Here is a 25608-nt window from a genome sequence, read left to right on the forward strand (position 1 = left end):
TTGCTGTGAATAAGGCTTTAGGGTGCCCAAGAAAGTCCAGGAAGTGCTACAGGAAAGATATATATCTTGGTACCGTGTTAGCCAGTAGATAGAAAAATATTTAGAATTGAGAGTCCTCAGTGGTTGCTACCTTTTAATGGCTAACTGAAAAGATGGTAACAAGTTGCAAGCTTTCGAGACTGTGGAGTCTCGAAAGCTTGCAATTTGTTACCATTTTTTCAGTTAGCCATTAAAAGGTATCAACCACTGAGGACTCTCAATTCTAAACATTTTCCAGGAAGGATACTAGCACTTTCTTAAAAAGAATTCAGCTACAGGATCAATTCCACTACAAAGCAGAGCTTGCTCAGCAATGGCAGTGGGCAGGTGCCAATGCATCTACTTGCACAGTGAGGCAAAGGATTTTGGAGGCTGACCTGGTGTCAGTAAGGGTAAACCTCTCCAAGACAAACATAAAAGACAGACTGACATTCTGCAGGAAGTACAACATTTGGACTACAGGTAAAGTTTGGACTAGGGTCAACTTATTTTCTCTGAGAAAGCCCCCTTCAGACTCTTTGGGACTTCTGGAAGAAAGATTGTCCAGAGTAGAAAACGTGAGTGCTACCATGAGTCCTGTGTCATGCCAACAGTAAAGCATCCTGAGACTATTCATATGGTGGGTTGTTTTTCATCCAAGGGAATGGGCTTACTCACAATTTTGTCTAATAACATAGCCATGAATGAAGAATTGTATCTAAATAGTCTCCAAAAGCTGCTTTTCCAACAATCTAGGAGCAATTTGGGGATGAACATTGCTTTTTATAGCATGTCACATGGTAAAAGTGATAAGTGGCTACGTGAACAAAACATTTAGCATGTTAGGTCAATGGCCAGGAAATTCACCAGATACAGAAATGGTCAAAGACGCCAAGCACTGATTAGACAAGAACAGTTTGCCATTAATCAGGATTAGGCCCTCAAGTAGATATCCATCATCCCAGGGCAAACTGCAAAAAGTCGAGTCAACACTGCGAATATTGAGTATTTACATATTTGTCAAAAGTATAAAAGCCTATGAAATGCTTAGAATTGTATTTCACTAAGAGACATCTGACTGAAAGATCCAAAACCAGCGAAGTAGCAGACTTTGTCACAACCAAAATTTGTGTCAATCTTAAAACTTTTGGCAACGCTTGATTGTATCAGATATAGCTGTATGAAATTAGATATACTACACACAAATGACATGCTGGGTGTAGCTATTTAAAAGCCTCAACGGCACCATCCTAACTTGTGATCATACCTGGCAGTCTATCCTCAGACGCTCCACTGGGCCATGGCTAGTAATTATAGTCACAGTAATTGTCTGCTCATAACAGACTGTTTGCCGCTAAAGGATTAAACTGTAGAGGAAAGAGACTTGTTACAGGTCAGGGAGTCTCAGGGCTTACTTCCTTTCTGTATTACGTCTTTGCATTACTTTCACCACAGTTATTGACCCGCTCCATTAGCTCTTCATTGTTTTGGTAACTTTACAAGCTTTCCTGATAAGCAATTTCCTGAACTGGGAATTCTCTACAGTGACTTTTTCAATGGATGTCCAGACATTAGATTCAATAACAAAAGCTTACTGTAATAAAAGGTTAACATTCTTATTGTGCTGAAAAAAAAAAGTTCTGCTATGACTAGACTGATAATCCCAAGATTGTGAGAAAACTATAAGCAATTTGCTTTTTGCATATTATGACCTCATTAAAACCTATGGTGTACAGAGATATTTGATCTACTTGAAAGACTGCTGCTGAAGGTCAGTTTGTTTTAGTAATTTTTGTGGGTCCCAGCTCCGGGAGCTCACTGGTGAATGCTAGCAAAAGCTTAAAGCACTACTCCAGAAGTTTTTTTTTATTGCACCTCTGGAGTGGTGCTTTAAATGTACAGTAAGTCCCTTGCCCTCTGTCTGATACTCGTTTTCATTGTTTTTTGGCGCCGCTCCCGACGGTCTACAGCGAAAAGTGACTTGTGTCGCGCTCTTCTGACCTCCAGCCAGTCGGAAGCTGCGCTCACAAGATGACACAGGGGGAACGTAGCAGCAACGAATAAACTGTGAAGACACCGGAGGCAGGGGGTTTAGATTTAAAGTGCCACTCCAGTGCTGAAATTCCCCCGTCCTCTGCTGGAATGGTGCTTTAATAAAATCTGATGTACTCATTTTACCATTATCAGTTCCATTTACAGATCAACGTTATTTTTACCTTTCCTGGAGAAAAATGAAAAACACAATAGTGGTGTACTGTGATGGGAGAACAATTGTGTACTTGAAACAAAAATAGGCCTGCATGGGGGAAAAAAAGGAAAAAACAAAGAGAATATTTTTGTTAGGCTTTAGGAATCTAGCTTGTGAGCCTTTCATCTGAGGTTTATTCTTCTAACACATATTGATGGTTGCCAATATAATACATTGGCTATGGTATTTTTTTCTTCCTCTCGTGTGTCTGGAGCCTCATGTGGCTCTTTGGCTATCTGCATGAGGCGGTTCTCGAATATTTTGTGCGTTAGTGGCAATGTCCTAAACATTACTCGATCGTACTAGGGTTAAAACTGTCACTATCAGTTAAAACTAGAGTAAGGGTATGTGCACACGTCAGGATTTCTTCAGGAATTTTTGCGTTTTTTTGTGGATTTCCCCGATAAAAACGCTATAATACCGCATAAAAAATGCATACATTATGCATCCTATCATTTAGAATGCATTCCGCATTTTTTGTGCACATGTTGCGTTTTTTTCCGCAAAAAAAACGCATTCCGGAAAAAAAAGCAACATGTTCATTATTTTTGCAGATTTTTTGCGGATTTCCCATTAAATTGGAGTGTCAGGAAAAAAACGTATAAAATCCGCGTAAAAAACGCAAAAAAAACCGTATGCGGATTTCTGGCAGAAATGTCCGGATTTTGTCAGGAAAATTTCTGCAAGAAATCCTGACGTGTGCACATACCCTAAAAACTGTTTACTGGGCTTTACATGTAATAGGATTTTTTACTTTTAACAGTAAAAGTACCTTCACACTCAGCAACTTTACAACGAGAACGACAACGATCCGTGACGTTGCAGCGTCCTGGATAGCGATCTCGTTGTGTTTGACACGCAGCAGCGATCTGGATCCCGCTGTGATAGCGCTGGTCGGAGCTAGAAGTCCAGAACTTTATTTGGTCGTCAGGTCGGCGTGTATCGTCGTGTTTGACATCAAAAGCAACGATGTCAGCAATGTTAAACATGGAGCTAACGACCTGTGAGAACGAGAAGTGAGTCGCCGTTACGTCACTGGATCGCTCCTGCATCGTTCTGGAGCTGCTGTGTTTGACATCTCTACAGCGACCTAAACAGCGACGCTCCAGCGATCTAGTTTAGGTCGGCTCGTTGTCTATATCGCCGCAGCGTCGCTGAGTGTGACGGTACCTTTAGTGTGGTTTAATGTGTACAGAGGACTGCTGGCCTACGGAGTCCAGTTGTAAATACAAAACATATACTTTATGGATAGAAAAGTGATGCATATCACCCCATCGGACACTTTGGTCACCCTCTCGAAAATTATATAATTGTTTTATACATTTGGGGTTTTGCTTTTCCCAGCATACACACTAAACAGACAGCACTTGTGTGATTCAAGTAGTGAACAAGCATTAGCGTTGATAATGTAAAAAGCATATTTAATCAAATTAACAAAGATTTTTTTTCCAAGTACAAATATGTATTTGATCCATCTGCGAATATGTGCTTGCTCCAACTGCTACTGAACTATTTATCGCCTAGGATCATGGTCCATACTATTTAGGGCTTGAATTTCTGCTCCTTCTTTTTGTTGCTCAAATCGTCGAACAAGAAAACCATCTCCATTTGCATTACACAATTTTTGAAAACTGAACGAGAATTTTTCTTTCACCCAAACATTTTTATGCAAGACGAACCAACATTTTTGAACACGTCGTTCTGTCACATAAAACCAATATATGGTTCGCCATATACAATCAGAAAAGATAACACACCACGTACAAGATGGTTGTTGGGTAGTGTGCAGAAAGATCTTCTGTTTAGTAAAGGGTATTACTTGATGATGATAAAGGGGCAATGATGAATAGTCATCATACTTCCTTGACCTTGCTTAGAGAAGGAATTCTCTGATGATAGGTCCCTTTAAGAGTACAGCAAACAGTATTGAACTGGCAAAGGGCACTACTAGTTATTTTTCTGGCAGTCACATAGTCCAGAATGTTAGATTATCCGGCATCTGTTCATTGAAGGCAGTTCATGTCATTTCCGTTCTGTGGAAGCCACATACTGACTCACTCACTATTCTATTACTGAGAAGGCCAATGCCCGCAGAATGACACTTTTTAAGTTTGCTGCACAGACACTGTCTCCTTCTAAAATGATTGTCATTAATAGTTATATGCATGTCCTATACATTCTGATAGGTCAGTAGCAATCCTGCTTTGAATCTCTTCTTACATTTCATATGGTTTTCATCGATTATGGTCTCTGCACATTCTAGAACGTTGTCGTCTGAACGTTCTTCTTTCCTTTTAAGTTCTTGTGTAATCTGTTCTGGGAAAACCAAGGTCGAGTGCATAGCATGAGCAGCACATAGTAACAAAAGTCATACACAGTCCAGAAAATGGACTGTTCAACCATAGCATTAGAAATACGAGCGGGTAAAGTGAAAAGCATTGAATATTTTGGAACGGTGTCAAGGACAGCTGTATATGAGGCTGCATTTGAACAGAAAGTTTTTGAAGTTGCCTATTAAAAAAAATCAAGACGTTCTCAGTTTGCTATGGAATATGAAAGTCAATATAACACATTGTTATGGCACTTACTTGATGCAAAATTTGGCCATCTGTCTAGCTGTGTGGTGGCAATTTTGTTTGGAGGCTATATGAATGCTGTTTCCTATATTTTATTTGTGGTACCCTTAGATTTATACACCTTAATAATTTGCATGGAATTTGTCAAATGGCTAGACTAATATCATTTAGGCCCTTAATGTGTTTTTAATAAATAAAAAGTTGAACCCAGTGCCAGCCATGGTGACAGGCACAGTGACCTATTTTATGCATGGTCTCTGCTTTCTAGCCTATCCTTGTAAATTTTGTTGGTTGTACCTGCAGCCAAGCACTGCACACCCATTGCTGCCTAATGGCTGAGGAGCAACTCTTAAAAAAATCACATGATTAACAGGGTTTCAACCACTACGACAACTGGACTGTCTGGTTTTTAAGTCCAGCACATTCTGAGGTGGCTGCTGCCAAAATCCAGCCCCACCTGCAGTTAAGGGTACATGATTTTATTAGCATGTTACCTAGTGGGAAGGGTAAAACTCACCCATTTGCCAGCTGTGGCCGGTGTGCTGAAATGTTTTACTGGCAAACCTTCTGGGTATTTATAACATTTATTTGTCTTGATTCTACTCTGTTATTTTTCATATTTAGACAACATTCATGTCTTGTCTATTTAGTAGAGAGGTGTTGTTTTTTGGGTCTAGAAAAAGTTTCACACTAAGCAAGCGTCCAGTAGCTGGCAGATTGCAACTTCTAAAAACTCGTATTGATTACTTTCCATAATTAAATGAATAATCAGTTGTCAACTGTTATTTTATGGTGGTGCATCACTGCCAAACAAATGAAACTTGAATCATTTCTTCTACATCACAATGTCATCTCACTAAGGAGATTAATAAAGCTTCTGTGCCACCTTGTTAAAACTTGAATGCCATTACTGCAGAAGCCCAGATGTCACGCACAGTGTGGGAAAGACTTAAGTGCAACACAAAGGGATGAGAGGAAGGAAGCCCAAACACTTGGGAGTGGGGGAGTGGAGACCCCTAGGCAGATCTTATAACACCCTGCCTACCCTACCATCCCTTAAGGTACCGTCACATTTAGCGACGCTGCAGCGATCAAGACAACGATGCAGATCGCTGCAGCGTCGCTGTTTCGTCGTTGTGTGGTCGCTGGAGAGCTGTCACACAGAGAGCTCTCCAGCGACCAACGATGCAGGTCCCCGGGTAACCAGGGTAAACATCGGGTTACTAAGCGCAGGGCCGCGCTTAGTAATCCGATGTTTGCCCTGGTTACCAGTGGTAAATGTAAAAAAAAACAAACACTACATACTTACATTCCGGTGTCTGTCGCGTCCCCCAGCGTCCGCTTCCCTGCACTGTGTAAGCGCCGGCCCTAAAGCAGAGCGGTGACGTCACCGCTGTGCTCTGCTTTACGGCCGGCGCTGACACAGTGCAGGACAGCAGAACGCCGGAGGACTCCAGACACCAGAATGTAAGTATGTAGTGTTTGGGTTTTTTTACATTTACCACTGGTAACCAGGGTAAACATCGGGTTACTAAGCGCGGCCCTGCGCTTATTAACCCGATGTTTACCCTGGTTACAAGTGAACACATCGCTGGATCGGTGTCACACACGCCGACTCAGCGATGTCTGCGGGAGATCCAGTGACGAAATAAAGTTCTGGACTTTCTGCTCTGACCAACGATGTCACAGCAGGATCCAGATCGCTGCTGCGTGTCAAACACAACGAGATCGCTATCCAGGACGCTGCAACGTCACGGATTGATAGCGATATCGTTGTTAAGTTGGTCAGTGTGAAGGTACCTTAAATTGGTTCCACACCAATCGCTGAGCAGGAAACCTAAGCCCTTTGTGTCCCTAAAGCTAAGCCCTGCATAGGGAGGGGGATGAACACTAGTCAGTCCCCACTGATAACTAACAACAACAAGGGAGACAAACAATGAGAGAGGAATTTAGCTTGAGCAGACTCCAGAGAGATCACACCAAACGTCCTCCAAGAGCACCAGAGAGGAAGTTAGCCAAGAGCTACAGCTCCAAGCCTTCACAAGGGAAAAAGTGAATATCACCAGTGACTCCCTGAAACAGGCTGGGAGTTTATAAACACCAAGGTCCAGGTGTGTCAATTGGAGCCGGAGGGAGGTTGCCGCTGGGTCCAACAGTCAGAAAGATTAAGAACATTGCTAATCATTATTTGCAAAATCCAATACCTAGAAGTATTACTGTCAGGGTTACTAAAGGTTCAGTCCTAGGTCTCCTCCTCTTCTCTCTGTATACTGCCCCTATTAGACAAACTTTCAGTATGTTTGGTTTACAGCACCATCTATATTCTGATGACACCCCATTATACACTTCTTCTCCTGAAATCACACCAATCTTCATACAAAATACCAGGGATTGTCTGCCTGCTGCCTCTAACATGATGTTCTCACTGTATCTGAAACTGAATCTCTTCAAAACTGAACTTATCATGTTTCCTCCCTCTAGTAACCTACTTATACCCAATATTCCAATTGTCTTGGGTGGTTGAACCATAACGCCCAATTAGCACATTCGCTGTGTTAGGGCTTGCCTCCCACTTGCGATTAAATCAGACAAATGCAATCAGATTAAAAATCGTATTGCATTTGTATCAATTTAATCCTATGCTTCTGTTCTCGATGGCGTTTTTTTTTCCTGCTCCGATTGGATCACAATCAGATAGGAAAAAAAATCCTTCATGCTGCGATTGCATGCCAAATTCAGATTGGATCCGAATGTCACCCAAGTGCAGTGCAGCAGAGGAGATGGAGAAATGAATTACTCCATCTCCTTAGCAGCTGTGCTGTGCCGAGTGTTATTAGCATATTGCATCCGATGCGCTCGCATCAGATGTGATACGCTAATTTGGCTCCAGCCAGAGGGTCATATTTGACACAGAACTTTTCTTATCTTTTTCTTATCGTTTTTCACCACTGACTTCACTCAAATCAATCAAATACGCACCAACAGCTGCGTTTTTCCTACCAAGAGATGCAGAAATGGTGCAGAAATTTTACTAAACATGTGCACCTATCCCGTCTATCGCTCTTATTCATTCTGATTTGGACTATTGCAACTCTACTAGTAAACTGGTCTCCCTCTAACCAAACTTTCACCAGGATCGTATTTCTGTCCAGTTTCCACACCGATGCCTCCACCCTATGCCAGTTAGGCTATATTCAGACGTTGCGTTTTTGCTATATTGTTTTCCACAGGCAAACCCTGCTCTCTTGGAAATAAAGAAGCTGCTTACAAAAAGCTGGTTTTGCAGAGTTTTTGCTGCTCTTCTGTTGTCTCTTGTGCATGTTGATAAAGTAGTGACCCCCAAAAAGGCATGATTTAACTTCCCTAGGTTTTTGCACCAAAAACACAGAAAAAACTGATGCCTGTGTTTTTTCTGCATTTTTGCACTTACTCGTTGTTTCCTAAGGGGGGGGGGGGGGAATGCTGTAAATACACTGAAAAAACGCTGAAAGAAGTGACATGCTGCAGTTTTGAAAAACGCAGCAGTTTTCCAAATCAGTCAGGATAAAAAAACAAGGTGTTTGCATGAGTTTTCTGAAATCTCCTAGCCTTTGCTGGTAAAGTAAAACACGGCTTAAAGTTTGAATAAACAAACACTGCAAAAACGCAATGTGTGAACATAGCCTTATTGCACTGCAGACTACAATATAAACCTATCACTCTTACCCATGAAGCGCCTAGTTCTGCACCACCATACATCTCCTCCCTCATCTCTGTCTGTCACCCTACCTGTGCTGTCCATTCTGCGACTGATCTAAGACTAACATCATCCATAATCTGAACCTTCCACTTTTGTCTCCAAAACTTCTCTCAGGTTGCAACAGTTTTCTGGAATGTACTAACCCAGACAATCCGATTAATACCTAGCCCCCTCATTTTTAAGCGTGCTCTAAAAACACATCTCTTTAGACAGGCCTGTCATCTGACTTCACTCATTTAATTTCTCTCTGAACCCCATTTCTAAATGTTCTTTAGTATCTGGCCCATCCTATTCATCTGTCTCCACATACTCTATACACCCAATAACACTTGGTAACTGTCCTTAGACTGGATGAAGACCAGTTCATGCAGCTTTATTTCAGGACCGCTATTTATTATATTGATGGCTTATCCATACATGACAAGCACTTTTTACCTATTGTTCCCCCCCCCCATTTCCTCCCACACGCCAAAAACATACTGATAGGGAGTGGGAGTGAACCCCAATGGGGATGATGATGATAATGTCAATTCCCTTCTCTCCATTAAGAACAGATACATGCTGATACAATCGTGCATATTTATTGGAGGGATCATGAGGAATTGCTATTTGTGCTGTAGTTTTAGTGATCAGAACTAAAGTATATAAGCATCTAATACCTAATTATATATTTTTATTGCCTCTACTTTACCAAATATATTATTACATGAGGTATAAACCTGAAAGGCACCAAATGTGGAAAGCCAGCTTTTTTCATTAGTTTTACTTTAAAATTCTGCTTTTCAAGTTAAGAAATCTGGAAGCTTCCACATCGATAATCTAGTTAATTCATAAAAACATTACAACATTTAAAAGCCAAACTAAACTTTTAACTTTTTATTTTGTCCAGCATGGCAAATTGTGAAATGTTACAAATCACTATATTAGGGATTTGTCTTTATTCCTGTAAAATAATTGCATGTAAGTTGCTACCGTCCTCTGCTGTTCCCTGCCTCCAGCTGCATTGATATCAGAATGTACTCAATTGAAGTACAGATGATTGGCAGTTAAAGGGTTAGCTCTGGACCTGTGTCTCACCGACTCTGGGGATAAACTTCTGTAGTATATTGTTCTGATTAGGACAACACTCAAAGGAGGAGGCATGCTAACTAGTGATGGGCAAACGTGCTTGGGTAAGATGCTATCTGAACATGTTTGGGTGCTAACTAGTGATGAGCGAGTACACTAGTTGCTCGGGTTTTCCCCAGCACGCTCGGGTGTTCTCCGAGTATTTATGACTGCTCAGAGATTTTGTTTTCCTTGCCGCAGCTGGATGATTTACGGCTGCTAGCCAGCCTGAGTACATGTGGGGGTTGCCTGGTTGCTATGGAATCGCCACATGTAATCAAGCTGTCTAGTAGCCGCAAATCATCCAGCTGCGGCAAGGAAAACTAAATCTCTGAGCAGTCATAAATACTCGGAGACCACCCGAGCAACGAGTATACTCATCACTAGTGCTAACCAATTGTCTTCGGCGTGCTCAAAAAATGTTTGAGTCCCCGCGGCTGCATGTATAGCAGCTGTTTTTGCCAGCCGTAACACAAGCAGGGATTGCCTGTTTATTAGTCCCTGCATGTTATAAAGAAACATCAACTTGTAGCATCTCAAAACATGACTGAAACTATACAGAGCAAAGAAACATGCCAAAAACCAGGGATCACCATACAAAATATCAATGCTATATTGTATAAACCACACACAAGAAAAGTATTTTAAAAACATTTGAATATCAAGAAAACACACATCAACCCGCAATAGGGTTGTTCCTAGCCTCTAATTATGTTAGGCCTAGCGGAACGCACCAAGTAATAGAGAGGTTGATACGAGGTGTGTTCGCAGCCCAGGGTCCACTGTGCAGAGATACCGGCTGCAAAGTAATGGCGGATGGACACTGAGCTCACACATGGGTTAAACTTCACCCCGTGTGAAATGTAAGCGACCTCTGTTGCCTCACAGAGTCACACTGTACACAGAAACTAATACCCTAACTAGGGTTCTGCTTGCTCTGGAACTCCTCTGTGCTAACCGCACACATGAAGGAACCACATGCTAAGCCAAGGCTAATTGCCCAGACTGACGCTAGCTGCCTGCCTGAGTGTACAGCCTCAAAGCTAAACAGACTCACACCACATATATACTGAGTGGTAGAGTATCCACTGGCAACAGCCAAACACAAATGATACTAGCGTATGGCCGTGCGGCCATGCAAACCTTTTATAGTTGTAGCACTCCAGGACCTTCCTAGTGGACCAATAGGTGCTGCTGCTGGACCTGAGCGTGTGACCCCCGACCTCCAATGAGAGGTCTTCCCTTGGGCATGCTCAGAAGGAGAAAAGCAGGACTTAATCCCAGGAGCGCCTGCTGTCTGCCAAACAGTACTGGCTATAATGGCTGAACCTGGAAGGGCAGCAATAACCAAACGTGCAGTATCTGTCCGAGCCAGGCACTGGGACCGACGTCTCCGCTGAGCAGGTTCCACTGCGGCTGGAGAAGAATGGGAGACCGCAGCGGACATGGTTCGAGATTCCCCCTGTGCAGCGGCAGGAACTCGACACCTAACACATTATCCCTTAAAAATAACGATAGAATATAATAGATCATATTACACCAGGACTGATACAGGGGCTATTTTGATCAGCACAAAGACATAGAGTATGTGCTCAACCAGATTAATTCACCACCTAATAGTCTAAAAGATAAGATTTAAGTGTTATAAGTACACTCATGTATGTTGGTATAATATATATACCTCCTGTAGGGTTGATATGCAGATCCAAAGCCATCCTAATGTGCAATTCAGATAATGGTCAAAAATAACAATACAAACTAGGATATTTCACCTAAAACATAAACCGGATCAGCCGAATTCTTGATATGTAAAGACACAAGGGGTGTAGAATCTGTTATCAGGACCACAACATGATAGAATAACAGGAGGCTAGATATTGTCCTGGAGGTTCAAATGTGGGAGAGAGAGGTAGGGCAAAGTGCCCGACGCGTGTCGCCACAACAGTGGCCTCCTCAGGGGCCTGTATTGTGGTTCCAATGACCAATATGTACATATAGACCATACTCATAGAGATGCTCAACTGCTGTGAGCCTTACCAAGCAGGAAACCAGGAACAGTGTGAGAGAACGTCAGCGCCGAACTGGACGTCAGTGCAAGACCAGTAATCAGCGCAGGACTGGAAGTAAAAAAAATAAAAATATCTGTAAAGCGCATGCCTGAGCTACGTGATTCTCAAGACGAAAGTCAGAGAATGTTTGTAAGGCGCATGCCTAAACAAAGTACTCCATGACTTGTTTTTAGCCTTTAATTGACATTGACGTAACAAGCACATGCGCACATAAGTGTTATGGCTATATGCATGTAGAAAATAGATCAATGGCTGCACTCAATTGTACTAAAGCAAGGAAATGTGCGATACATGAAATGAGAATAGCATAATGGCTTGTGAAATCTATGAAAAAACACATGAGATGCATAGCACAAAATTTGGCCAAAAAATGTGAGCCCATCCACCAACGTCAAGGTGATCTCATGGATCGGATGGGTCCCTGACCTGACTACCTAGTGTGATCACTTACCTCTGGCTAATAACATGGTAAAGCCTGCATTTATAGGAAGGTCGGAACCAAATGTGTTTGGATGTAATTAAAATCAAAGCATGGTGAAGGGCGAGGTGTTCAAGTCAGAAAAAATAGTACATAGCAAATAATGGTAAACTGACTGAACACAGAACTAGTCTGAACTGGTGCATAACCAAAAAAGACTTACATAGCAAATAGATAAATGGCTGCACTCAATTGTACAAGGGAATGTGATATACATGAATTGTGAATAGCATAATGGCTTGTGAAATCTATGAAAAAACACATGAGATGCTTAGCACAAAATTTGGCCAAAAAATGTGAGCCCATCCACCAATGTCAAGGTAATCTCATGGATCGGGTGGGTCCCTGACCTGAGTGCCTAGTGTAAACACTTACCTCTGGCTAATATTATGCTAAAGCCTGTGTTTATAGGAAGGTCGGAACCAAATGTGTTTGGATATAATTAAAATCACTATTTTTTATGACTTGAACACCCCGCCCTTCACCATGCTGTGATTTTAATTACATCCAAACACATTTGGTTCTGACTTTCCTATACAGTTGTGGCCAAAAGTATTGACACCCCTGCAATTCTGTCAGATAATACTCAGTTTCTTCCTGAAAATGATTGCAAACACAAATTCTTTGGTATTATTATCTTCATTTAATTTGTCTTGGATGAAAAAACACAAAAGAGAATGAAGCAAAAAGCAAAACATTGATCATTTCACACAAAACTCCAAAAATGGGCCAGACAAAAGTATTGGCACCCTCAGCCGAATACTTGGTTGCACAACCTTTAGCCTAAATAACTGCGACCAACTGCTTCCGGTAACCATCAATGAGTTTCTTGCAATGCTCTGCTGGAATTTTAGACCATTTTATGTCTCGGGGTAAGAAGTGGGGTGTTCCTGGGTCTCCTACCATACAGTCCCTTTTCATTCAGATGCCGACGGATAGTACGGGTTGACACTGTTGTACCCTCGGACTGCAGGGCAGCTTGAACTTGTTTGGATGTTAGTCGAGGTTCTTTATCCAACATCCGCACAATCTTGCGTTGAAATCTCTTGTCAATTTTTCTTTTCCGTCCACATCTAGGGAGGTTAGCCACAGTGCCATGGGCTTTAAACGTCTTGATGATACTGCGCACGGTAGACACAGGAACATTCAGGTCTTTGGAGATGGACTTGTAGCCTTGAGATTGCTCATGCTTCCTCACAATTTGGTTTCTCAAGTCCTCAGACAGTTCTTTGGTCTTCTTTCTTTTCTCCATGCGCAATGTGGTACACACAAAGGACACAGGACAGAGGTTGAGTCAACTTTAATCCATGTCAACTAGCTGCGAGTGTGATTTAGTTATTGCCAACACCTGTTAGGTGCCACAGGTAAGTTACAGGTGCTGCTAATTACACAAATTAGAGAAGCATCACATGATTTTTCGAACAGTGCCAATACTTTTGGCCACCCCCTTTTTTTATGTTTGGTGTGGAATTATATCCAATTTGGCTTTAGGACAATTCTTTTTGTGTTTTTTCATTTATGACAAATTAAGTGAAGATAATAATACCAAAGAATTTGTGTTTGCAATCATTTTCAGGAAGAAACTGATATTATCTGACAGAATTGCAGGGTTGTCAATGCTTTTGGCCACAACTGTAAATGCAGGCTTTACCATGTTATTAGCCAGAGGTAAGTGATCACACGAGGCAGTCAGGTCAGGGACCCATCCGATCCATGAGATTATCTTGACGTTGGTGGATGGGCTCACATTTTTTGGCCAAATCTTGTGCTAAGCATCTCATGTGTTTTTTCATAGATTTCACAAGCCATTATGCTATTCACATTTCATGTATCTCACATTCCCTTGCTTTAGTACAATTGAGTGCAGCCATTGATCTATTTGCTATGTAAGTCTTTTTTTGGTTATGCACCAGTTCAGACTAGTTCTCTGTTCATTCAGTTTACTATTATTTGCTATATGCATGTAGATACTTCGCTTGCTTGGCATCTGCAGAGTAAACAGTGCATATCACCAAATGTTGTGCGCATGCGCGCATCCTAAATCACGTTAATTGGTGTGTTGGGACAATATACACATGCACATCTTATTCACAGCATGTTAATCATACATTTACAAACCCTAGTTTCCCTGCATGTGTTGCGACTGATGACCAGCTGCAATACATGCAGCCGCGGGGACTCTAAGGGCTTGTGCACACGCTCCGGATTCCATTGCGGAATTTTACGCAGCCGATTTGATAAATCCGCAGTGCAAAACCGCTGCGGTTATTACTGCGGATTTATCGCGGTTTCTACTGCGGTTTTCTTCTGCAGGTTTTCACCTGCAGTTTTCTATTGGAGCAGGTGTAAACCCGCAGCAGAATCCGCACAAAGAATTGACATGCTGCGAAATATAAACCGCTGCGTTTCCGCGCGTTTTTTTCCGCAGCATGTGCACTGCGAATTTCGTTTCCCATAGGTTTACATTGTACTGCAAACTCATGGGAAACCACTGCGGACCCGCAGCTGCGGAAACGCTGCGGTTCCGCAGCGAAATCCGCAGCGTGTGCACATACCAATATTTTTTGTTCACACTGAAAACACTCAGTTAGCACCTGAGCATACTTACATAACACACTCACTCATTACTAATGCTGACCTATCACTGCCACCATCTGTAACTCAAAAGTGTTAATTCTGCTAAGCTAAAGGCTGGCAAATAAACTGAGTTTGGGAGTCATTTTTTTAAGTGAAGACAAATCCCCTAATAAAGTGGTTTGAAACATTTAATAACTTTCCATGCTGGACAAGATTATTAAAAAAAACTTGAAAGTTTAGTCACTTTTTAATGTTTTGTAACGTTTTTATGAATGGACTAATTTATTGATGTGAATGCTTCCTTGTTTAATGGTAAGACTCATGAAAATAGCAGGCTTTCCACATTTTGCGTGTATCCGTTGTAGACCTTATTCAAGAACATGTTTGGTAAAGCTGAGCCATCTTTACCCCAGATGTTGCTCCACCTTCATTGTGATGAAGTTCAGGACCTCGTCTGTGGTTATGAAGTCTGGTTTCTTTTCACAATTGAAGGGGAAAATCTTGGACATGTAAGAAAGGCAGTGTTCAGCAAACAGAAAATCTTAATATCTTTTGGGAAGTAGACTTGCTGATTAAGACTATATTTTACACAGCCTGTAATACTAATACTTTGTCAGATGGAGAGAACTGGCCCAGATGTGTAAGAGGTTTGCCTTTACAGTTTCCTAATTTACTGTTCTCCGAGTACAGTAGATTAGGATCTGCTTACTCTATTTTTTATTATTTATTTCTCTTTTATTTTCTTAACTCTAAGCGCAGTGTGGTTATAATTTCTGGGATGTCATCAACAAAACAGCTGTTATCCGTTCAGGAAAAGCGGGACTTTGTATTTCTGCATCTTTTAGAATGTGGTCCACCCTTTTCTTAATACAAACCAACTGTCGTAGTGGTTAGAAGCGGGTTTTGCTCTGTTTCTTTTGGAACACATTGGCAGCTGCTCTCTGCTTATACATTGCAAATGGCTGAGCCTAGCAATCTTTCTGATGATTCATTGCAATTGTGATGTGGCAAGCACTCATTTACTCTAAATTTACTGGTGAGGCCTTGTTCAGAACATTTTTAGTGTACTCATTGCTTTCTACGTACAAAACATCATATAAACTCAATTTATTAAATTTTTTACCTCCATTCTTTATGTAGAAAATCGTGGTACATCATAACAAATGGGAGATCTAGGTGATAAGTTTATCATAAATTACAAGAACTCACATAATGGTTAGGAACTAATGCTTTTATCATTTGGGATATACAAGTAAATGGTCTACATAGAATCTTCTCGCTTCAACGGAAGGTTACACTGATATAGAGAGAGCATGTTGCTCTCATACGTTGCATGTCATACGTACAATGCCTTGAAAATGTATTTCTACCCCATGAACTTTTCCACATTTTTTGACATTACACAAACAAACTCCAATGTATTTTATTTTGCCGATATACCAACACAAAGTAGCAATTATTTGTGACGTGTAAAGGGAATTATACATGGTTTTCTAATGTTAAATATATATGTACGGTATATGAAAATTGTGTCTAGCATTTGAAATCAGCCCTCTGTAATCTGATACCCCTAAATAAAATCCTGAGTGACGGATTGCCTCCTTAAGTCATATAATTGGTAAATAAATGGAGTTAATCTCTCTGTAATTTATTGTCTGAATAACTGCATCTGTTCTGTGAAGGCCTCAGAGGTTTGTTTGAGGTCAGTAGAGATTAAACAGCATTATAAAAACTAAGAACACATCAGACAGGTGAGGTATAAAGATGTGGAGAACTGTAAAGCAGGATGAGGTTAAAAATAGGGATGGGTGAGCCCGAACAGTAAAGTTTGGCGTCCGTATGGAATTGTTCGGGCACAGACTTCACCAGGAAGTCCGTGTTACTGACCGGGTTCGGGCCCCCAAACACCAGGTGCTTGTTGTGCTGTCATGTACATGACAGTGCGGCAAACACTGCTTCAGATCGGCAGTAAAATCATTACTGCCGGTCAGACAGCCACGGTTCTCGTGCTGTCAAATGATAATGTGAGCACGCTGTTGTGATCCAAGGTAAAATGTTTACTTCCAGTTGGTCACTGGCGTCAGCTGATGAGACTACTGCTCACATGAGAGTATTAATCAGCCTGCTCCTGCACTGTAAATAAATAATAAAAAAAAATGATGTGGGTTCCCTGTATTTTTGATTGCCAGCCAGGCAATACTGACAGCTGGGGGCTGGAACCCACAGCTGTCAGTGTTAGCAAGGTTGGTTATCAAGAATGGAGGGGTCCATATGCTGTTTTTTTAATTATTTAAATGAATAATAAAAAAAAATGGTGTGAGATCCCCCCACCCAATTTTTGACAACCAGCCTTGCTAAATCTGACATCTGGAGGCTGGTATTCTCAGGCTGGTAAGGGGCCATGGATATTGCCCCCCAGCCTTAACATAGCAGCTCGCAGCCTCCCAGAAAAGACACATCTATTAGATGCACTAATTATGGTGCTTTGCCTGGCTGCCCCCTTACCAGCCTGAGAATACCAGACCCCCAGCTGTCTGCTTTAGCAAGGTTGGTTGTAAAAAATGAGGGACCTTTTTTTTTAAAATTATTTAAATAATTAATAAAAACTGCATGGGGACCCCTCTATTCTTGATAACCAACCTTGCTAAAACTGACCCATGAGGGTAGCAGCCCCCAGCTGTGAGTTTTGCCTACCTAGTTATCAAAAATGCAGGGGAAAAAATGCCATTTAAAAAAAAAAAAAAAAAAAGATTTACAGCACAGGCTGATGAATACTCCCATAAGCCTCCGCCTGCTCTCACTGTTATTAGCGACAGCAGGCGCTGGCTGATGGGAGCAGTAGTCTCATCAGCTGACACCTGTTAAATATTAATTATTAATTGAATTATTCTTATTCTCAATTCTGTACTGAGCACATTGCTTCTTGCTGACGTTACAAAAGCTATTTCTGTATATGTAGCTCAGAGTATAAGTTAACACCATATAGAGAGAACACGTGATCTGTGGGACACATTTATAAACACAGCTCTTGGGAGGAGGGGGGGTCGTCATGTGGGGTCTGTCACCTCCTGCCTTCACCATCATTCTCCATGGACGTTGGACAAGTCACAGAAGAAAGGAACAGCTGATAGCCATGATTCTACTCCATAAAAGAAAGATGACTTCTACACCATTTCAGAAACGTTGAGGAACAAGTGCTGACATTTACAAATGGACAATCTGTTCGTAACTATTTCATCTATTTTTATGTTTTGCTGCAATGTGATTTTTCTGTGGACAATTCAATAAACCACTAAATTTTTTATGAAAATATCATGACATTTTTTTCTTTAAGAGTAACGCACCTGGTGAAATAGTCTTGATTAAATGAATGTGCAAAATAAGTATATTTAACAACACCAGTGACCAGAGGTAAACTTTTTAAAGGGAACCTATCACCCCGTTTTTTTCGGTATGAGATAAAAATACTGTTAAATAGGGCCTGAGCTGTGCATTACAATAGTGTAGTTTGTGGACCCCGATTCCCCACCTATGCTGCCGAAATACGTTACCAAAGTAGTCATTTTCGCCTGTCAATCAGGCTGGTCAGGTCGGATGGGCGTGGCTTCTTCCCCCAGATATTGCGTAGTTTTCCGTTGGTGGCGTAGTGGTGTGCGCATGTCCAAGGTCCCCAATCCTGCACGGGGGGGTGAAAATAGCAGCGATGTCCGTTATTCCATTGGTGGTCGGTGGGCGCGGCCATCTTGCTTTGGCCGCGCGTGCGCAGAAGCGGCGCTCTGCTGGCCGCGGCTTCAGGAAAATGGCCGCCGCGATCTCCATCTGCGCACGCGCGGCATCCCGCGGCCATTTTCCTGAAGCCGCGGCCAGCAGAGCGCCGCTTCTGCGCACGCGCGGCCAAAGGAAGATGGCCGCGCCCACCGACCACCAATGGAATAACGGACATCGCTGCTGTTTTCACCCCCCCGTGCAGGATTGGGGACGTTGGACATGCGCACACCACTACGCCACCAACGGAAAACTACGCAATATCTGGGGGAAGAAGCCACGCCCATCCGACCTGACCAGCCTGATTGACAGGCGAAAATGACTACTTTGGTAACGTATTTCGGCAGCATAGGTGGGGAATCGGGGTCCACAAACTACACTATTGTAATGCACAGCTCAGGCCCTATTTAACAGTATTTTTATCTCATACCGAAAAAAACGGGGTGATAGGTTCCCTTTAACTCTAATAACAGCTGCAGGCTCACGCAGTCATTTGACAGCGTGGGAACCACAGCTACATGACCGATGGTAATGATTTTACCGCCAATCAGAAGCAGTAATTGCCGCGCTGTTATGCACACGACAGCGTGGGAAACATTGGATATTCGGGCCCCCCATTTAAGTGAATGGGGTCTGGGTTTGGGTCCGGGTACTGTTCTGGTATCAGAACCCAAACTTTTTTTTAACTGTTCAGCTGAACCCGCCGGAACTGAACATCCAGGAGTCCACCCATATCTCTAGTTATAAAAAAAATAGCCAAAGCTCTGAACATCTCACCGAACACTGTTCAATTAATCAAATAAAAATAGGAATATGGCACAACTGCAAACTTGCAAAATCATAGCCATCCACCTAACTACATCCCAAGCAAGGGAAGCACTAATTAGAGAATCAACCAAAAGGCCCTTGGTCCTCTGCAGGAGCTGCAGAAATTTACACTTCAGGTGGGAAAATCTATCTACAGGACACTTATTAGTCATTTACTCCACAAATGTGACCTTTATGGAAGGGTGGCAAGAAGATAACCATTTTTGAAAGCAAGCCATAAGAAATCCCATTTGCAGTTTCCAAAATGCCATATAGAGACACAATTATTATGTGGAAGAAGTTGCTCCTGTCAGATGAAACTGAAGTTGACATTTTTAGGCTAAATGCAAAAGGTTTTTTGCGACAGAAAATTAAAACTGCACATCACTTTGAAAACACCATCCCCACCGTTAAACATGATGGTGGCTTCATCATACTGTAGGTATGCTTTATTCAGCAGGCACAGGAAAGCTGGTCGGAATTGACTGGGAGATGGATAGCTCTAAATACATTTCAATCCTGGAGGAAAACCTGTTACAGGCTGCAAAAGTCTTCAGATTTGGACATAGGTTCATCTTCCAGTGGGTGTAACGTGAAAAAAATGTAGAAAGATTCAGGGGGTATGAATACTTTTTCAAGAAACTGTATCTTGTAACTACCAGGATATTTTTATAGGCCTTAATATATTTTGGTTTTACAGATTTCCTTGGATAAATGCCAACAAAAATAACCACAGAACAATGTGCATGTTCACAGCCCACAGTACTTTGTGTTAATTCTCATCACATATCTAAATATTGCTCCACCAGAGACAGGGCAATTTTCTCAATTATTTGATTGACCTTTAAGGATTGTAGCTGCATAATTTAATCCACTGGATCAATCAGGCACATTCACAAGCGGCAATTCCAATGTGTTTCAATTGCTTTTTTTTGTTATCCTCTCCTCTCATGTTTATAAAAATTTTTTTTTTTTATATATATATATATATATATATATATATATATATATATATATATATATATATATATATATATATATATATATATATATATATATATATATATATATATACAGTTAGGTCCATATATATTTGGACAGAGACAACATTTTTCTAATTTTGGTTATAGGCATTACCACAATGAATTTTAAACAAAACAATTCAGATGCAGTTGAAGTTCAGACTTTCAGCTTTCATTTGAGGGTATCCACATTAAAATTGGATGAAGGGTTTAGGAGTTTCAGCTCCTTAACATATGCCACCCTGTTTTTAAAGGGACCAAAAGTAATTGGACAATTGACTCCAAGGCTATTTCATGGACTAGTGTGGGCAATCCCTTCGTTATGTCATTCTAAATTAAGCAGATAAAAGGCCTGGAGTTGATTTGAGGTGTGGTGCTTACATTTGGAAGGTTTTGCTGTGAAGTAAACATGCGGTCAAAGGAGCTCTCCATGCAGGTAAAACAAGCCATCCTTAAGCATCGAAAACAGAGAAAACCCATCCGAGAAATTGCTACAATATTAGGAGTGGCAAAATCTACAGTTTGGTACATCCTGAGAAAGAAAGAAAGCACTGGTGAACTCATCAATGCAAAAAGACCTGGGCACCCACGGAAGACAAGAGTGGTGCATGATCGCAGAATAATCTCCATGGTGAAGAGAAACCCCTTCACAACAGCCAACCAAGTGAACAACACTCTCCAGGAGGTAGGCGTATCAATATCCAAATCTACCATAAAGAGAAGACTGCATGAAAGTAAATACAGAGGTCTCACTGCACGGTGCAAGACACTCATAAGCATCAAGAATAAAAAGGCAAGACTGGACTTTGCTTAAAATCATCTAAATAAGCCTGCACAGTTCTGGAAGAACATTCTTTGGACAGATGAAACCAAGATCAACCTCTACCAGAATGATGGATAGGAAAAAGTATGGCGAAGGCGTGGCACAGCTCATGATCCAAAGCATACCACATCATCTGTAAAACACGGCGGAGGCAGTGTGATGGCTTGGGCATGCATGGCTGCCAGTGGCACTGGGTCACTAGTGTTTATTGATGATGTGACACAGGACAGAAGCAGCCAAACGAATTCTGAGGTATTCAGAGCCACACTGTGTGCTCAGATCCAGCCAAATTGATTGGTCGTCGTTTCATACTACAGATGGACAATGACCCAAAACATAAAGCCAAAGCAACCCAGGAGTTTATTAAAGCAAAGAAGTGGAATATTCTTGAATGGCCAAGTCAGTCACCTGATCTCAACCCAACTGAGCATGCATTTCACTTGTTAAAGACTAAACTTCAGACAGAAAGGCCCACAAACAAACAGCGACTGAAAACCACCGCAGTGAAGGCCTGGCAGAGCATCAAAAAGGAGGAAACACAGCGTCTGGTGATGTTCATGAGTTCAAGACTTCAGGCAGTCATTGCCAACAAAGGATTTTCAACCAAGTACTAAAAATGAACATTTTATTTACAATTATTGAATCTGTCCAATTACTTTTGGTCCCTTTAAAAACAGGGTGGCACATGTTAATGAGCTGAGACTCCTAAACCCTTCATCCAATTTTAATGTGGATACCCTCAAATGAAAGCTGAAAGTCTGAACTTCAACTGCATCTGAATTGTTTTGTTTAAAATTCATTGTAGTAATGTTTATAACCAAAATTAGAAAAATGTTGTCTCTGTCCAAATATATATGGACCTAACTGTATATATATATATAATATATATATATAAAGAGTTTTTTGTACTATTGGCAAGAGTTTGGTGGCTTTTAACATTATGTATAGAAATGATAATATGATACCCATCTGACGACAGAAAAATTGTTTCATTTAGTTTCTCACATATCAATTGATCCAAATTTTCTCTTTTCATAGGTAAAAAATGTATGTAATGTCTTTTGACATCTGGTGTTTAGTGAGTTTAAGTTCTATTTATCGAATTAGACTTTTAGCCATAAGAGGTCTGCCTTGTCTTTACCATACAATACAATTAATTTGTGAATAAATTCTGTTTCAGATGCAAATTTTGGACAAGTTTCCAGTAGAAGGAGGGCAGAAGGATCCAAAACAAAGGATTATCCCATTCTTACCAGGTTTGTGCTATTTAAAACTTCTTTTTGAGAAAGGTTATATTAATTCTATAATACATTAGTATGAATAAAGCCTTATCTGATTTTTGGTATTCTTTGATAAAAACATGTATTGCAAATTGCTGGCAACACGGAAAACACATGGTAAGTAGATCACTTGTGTATACAACAAAGCCAATAGCCTTGATCCCCCCAAATATTCCACCCACGTACAGTATACCTCCATAATTCTCCCATACAAGCATAGTATGATGACCCCAGCAAAGTTTGATGCCCCAACAACACAGTCTGTCATCTCTATACACAGTATGATGGCTCACACAACTCCCCTATATTCTGTATAATAGCTTCCACAGCCCCCTCTATACTATATGTTGACCCAAAAATCCTGCCTCTTATATACATTCTGAAGTCTCCACAACTCCCTTTTTATAGTATCTAAAGGAAAAGCAGCAGCACTGGCAATTTGAAAGAGGGAGTGCACGACTCTATTGACTTAATTCAACAGTGACAAACAATCAACAAATATGGAGCATGAGGCACCACATCCAGGGAATTTAGTATTTTATTAACCCTATGTACAGTAAGATAGTCCCCACAGCTCCCTATATACACTGAGGCCCACACAGCGTTTATATTTTATTTATTATGCTTTGCTTATATAGCTCTATCATATTCTGCAGCACTTTGCAAACATGATCACTGTCCTCAGTGGGCCTCACAATCTAAATTCTTTATCAGTATGTCTTTGGAAGTAATGACTGACATAATAATAATAATAATAATAATAATAAAAAAAAACAACTCGCCTAGCCGCGTTTCCCTGGCGTGTTGTTCTGGTCTCTGCAATGTGTGGTTGAGCTTCCAATGCACATGCTGAATTAACGAAGGAGAAAGTTATCGGCACTCTCCTACATCATTATAATCAATGATATCTGAATCCAGACATTGGTTGGGGGTGGCCCTGTGCAGTTCGGTACTGGTTTCCCCCAATTTAGGGGTTCCATAGTAGCCATGAGGGCTAACTTCTTTGAAAGTGAGGCCTGGGTTTTAACCCCTTTCTATTGTTCTATTAAAGCTCCTGCTCTTGCAATCTGGCAAGAGCACGTCTGGTTCTTAGCTGTCAAATTCAGTAGACACCTTGTGGAGAAGATTCAAACTGGGTATTACCACTTCTGTTCTATCCCTTTGGCAGATAAATAGCACTTAGTATACGATTTGTTGCACACAGAAGCATCCGCATTGCTAATCCTTCTGTAGGACTTGTTGATCAAATGATCGCCATGTCTCTGTCAGCATAGCAGAGCTGCTAGGTCCTAGCAGATTCAAATAAGCGTTGCCAGTGAAACCTGGCACAGCAGGGGGTTGTTTTGGACTGTAAATGGTGCAACGATGGATGGTTTCAGTTGGAAAAATTTAACAATAATAATTAAAAAAATCCCCAGAGATATTTTATGATCTATTGGGCAACAAATTATGTTAAAAATAAAAACATATATAAAACACCTGTAATACAAAACAAAAAGTGCCTATGACCCCCCCCCAAAATATAGGATTTTTGTTTTAATATGTATAAACTAGTTTATTACATACATACATACATACATACAAGTGCTTCTCAAATTAGAATATCATCAAAAAGGTAATTTATTTCAGTTCTTCAATACAAAAAGTGAAACTCATATTATAGTCATTACAAACAGAGTGAACTATTTCAAGTGATTATTTCCTTTAGTGTTGATGATTATGGCTTACAGCCAATGAAAACCCAAAAGTAATTATCTCAGTAAATTAGAATACTTTATAACACCAGCTTGAAAAATGATTTAAAAATCCAAAATGTTGGCTTACTGAAATGTATGCTCAGTAAATGCACTCAATACTTGGTCAGGGCTCCTTTTGCATCAATTACTGTATCAATGCAGCGTTGCATGGAGGCAATCAGCCTGTGGCACTGGTGAGGTGTTATGGAAGCCCAGGTTGCTTTGATAGCATCCTTCAGCTCGTCTGCATTGTTGGGTGTGGTGTCTCTCATCTTCCTCTTGACAATACCCCATAGATTCTCTATGGGGTTAAGGTCAGGCGAGTTTGCTGTCCAATCAAGCACAGTGATACTGTTCTTTTGAAACCAGGTATTAGTACTTTTGGTAGTGTGGACAGGTTCCAAGTCCTGCTGGAGAATGAAAGTTTCATCTCTAAAAAGCTTGTCTGCAGAGGGAAGCAGGAAGTGCTCTAAAATTTCCTGGTATACGGCTACACTGACTTTGGTCTTGATAAAACAGTGGACCTACACCAGCAGATGACATGGCTCCCCAAACCATCACTGATTGTGGAAACTTCACATTAGACCTCAGGCAGCTTAGATTGTGTGCCTCTCCACTCTTCCTCCAGATTCTGGGACCTTGATTTCTAAATGAAATGCAAAATTTACTTTCATCTGAAAATAACACCTTGGACCACTGAGCAACAGTCCAGTTCTTTTTCTCCTTGGCCCAGGTAAGACACTTCTGGCGTTGTCTATTGGTCATGAGTGGCTTGACACAAGGAATGTGACACTTGTAGCCCATGTCCTGGAGACGTCTGTGTCTGGTGGCTCTTGAAGCAATGACTCCAGCAGCAGTTCACACCTTGTGAATCTCCCTCAAATTTTTGAATGGCCTTTTCTTAACAAAACTTTCAAGGTTACAATTATCCCGGTTGCTTGTGCACCTTTTTCTACCACACTTTTTCCTTCCACTCAATTTTCCATTAATATGCTTGGATACAGCAATCTGTGAACAGCCAGCTTCTTTATCAATGACCTTTTGTGGCTTGCCTTCCTTGTGAAGTGTGTCAATGACTGCCTTCTAGACATCTGTCAAGTCAGTAGTCTTCCCCATGATTGTGGAGCCTACTGAAACAGACTAAGGGAACTTAGGAAGCCTTTGCAGGTGTTTTTTGTTAATTACTCTAATTAACTGAGATAATGACTTTTGGGTTTTCATTGGCTGTAAGCCATAATCATCAACATAAATAAACACGTGAAATAGATCACTCTGTAATGACACTACATAATAATAGTTTCACTTTTTGTATTGAAGAACTGAAATTAACTTTTTGATATTCTAATTGTGTGAGAAGCAATTA

At 41.0% G+C, this 25608-nt stretch overlaps 1 protein-coding gene across 2 annotated transcripts in view; it reads left to right on the top strand.

Moving 5' to 3' along the window:
• SH3PXD2B (SH3 and PX domains 2B) overlaps window positions 1-25608 on the top strand; it is a 240814-nt gene that overhangs the window by 93028 nt on the left and 122178 nt on the right. For both annotated transcript variants that reach the window (XM_077265785.1, XM_077265784.1), the window contains exon 3: window positions 22410-22485. In XM_077265785.1, the coding sequence (XP_077121900.1) occupies window positions 22410-22485 (76 nt within the window). The remainder of the gene's footprint in view (window positions 1-22409; window positions 22486-25608) is intronic.

The sequence above is a fragment of the Ranitomeya variabilis genome, chromosome 5, assembly GCF_051348905.1.
Source record: "Ranitomeya variabilis isolate aRanVar5 chromosome 5, aRanVar5.hap1, whole genome shotgun sequence".
Taxonomy (NCBI): Eukaryota; Metazoa; Chordata; class Amphibia; order Anura; family Dendrobatidae; genus Ranitomeya; species Ranitomeya variabilis.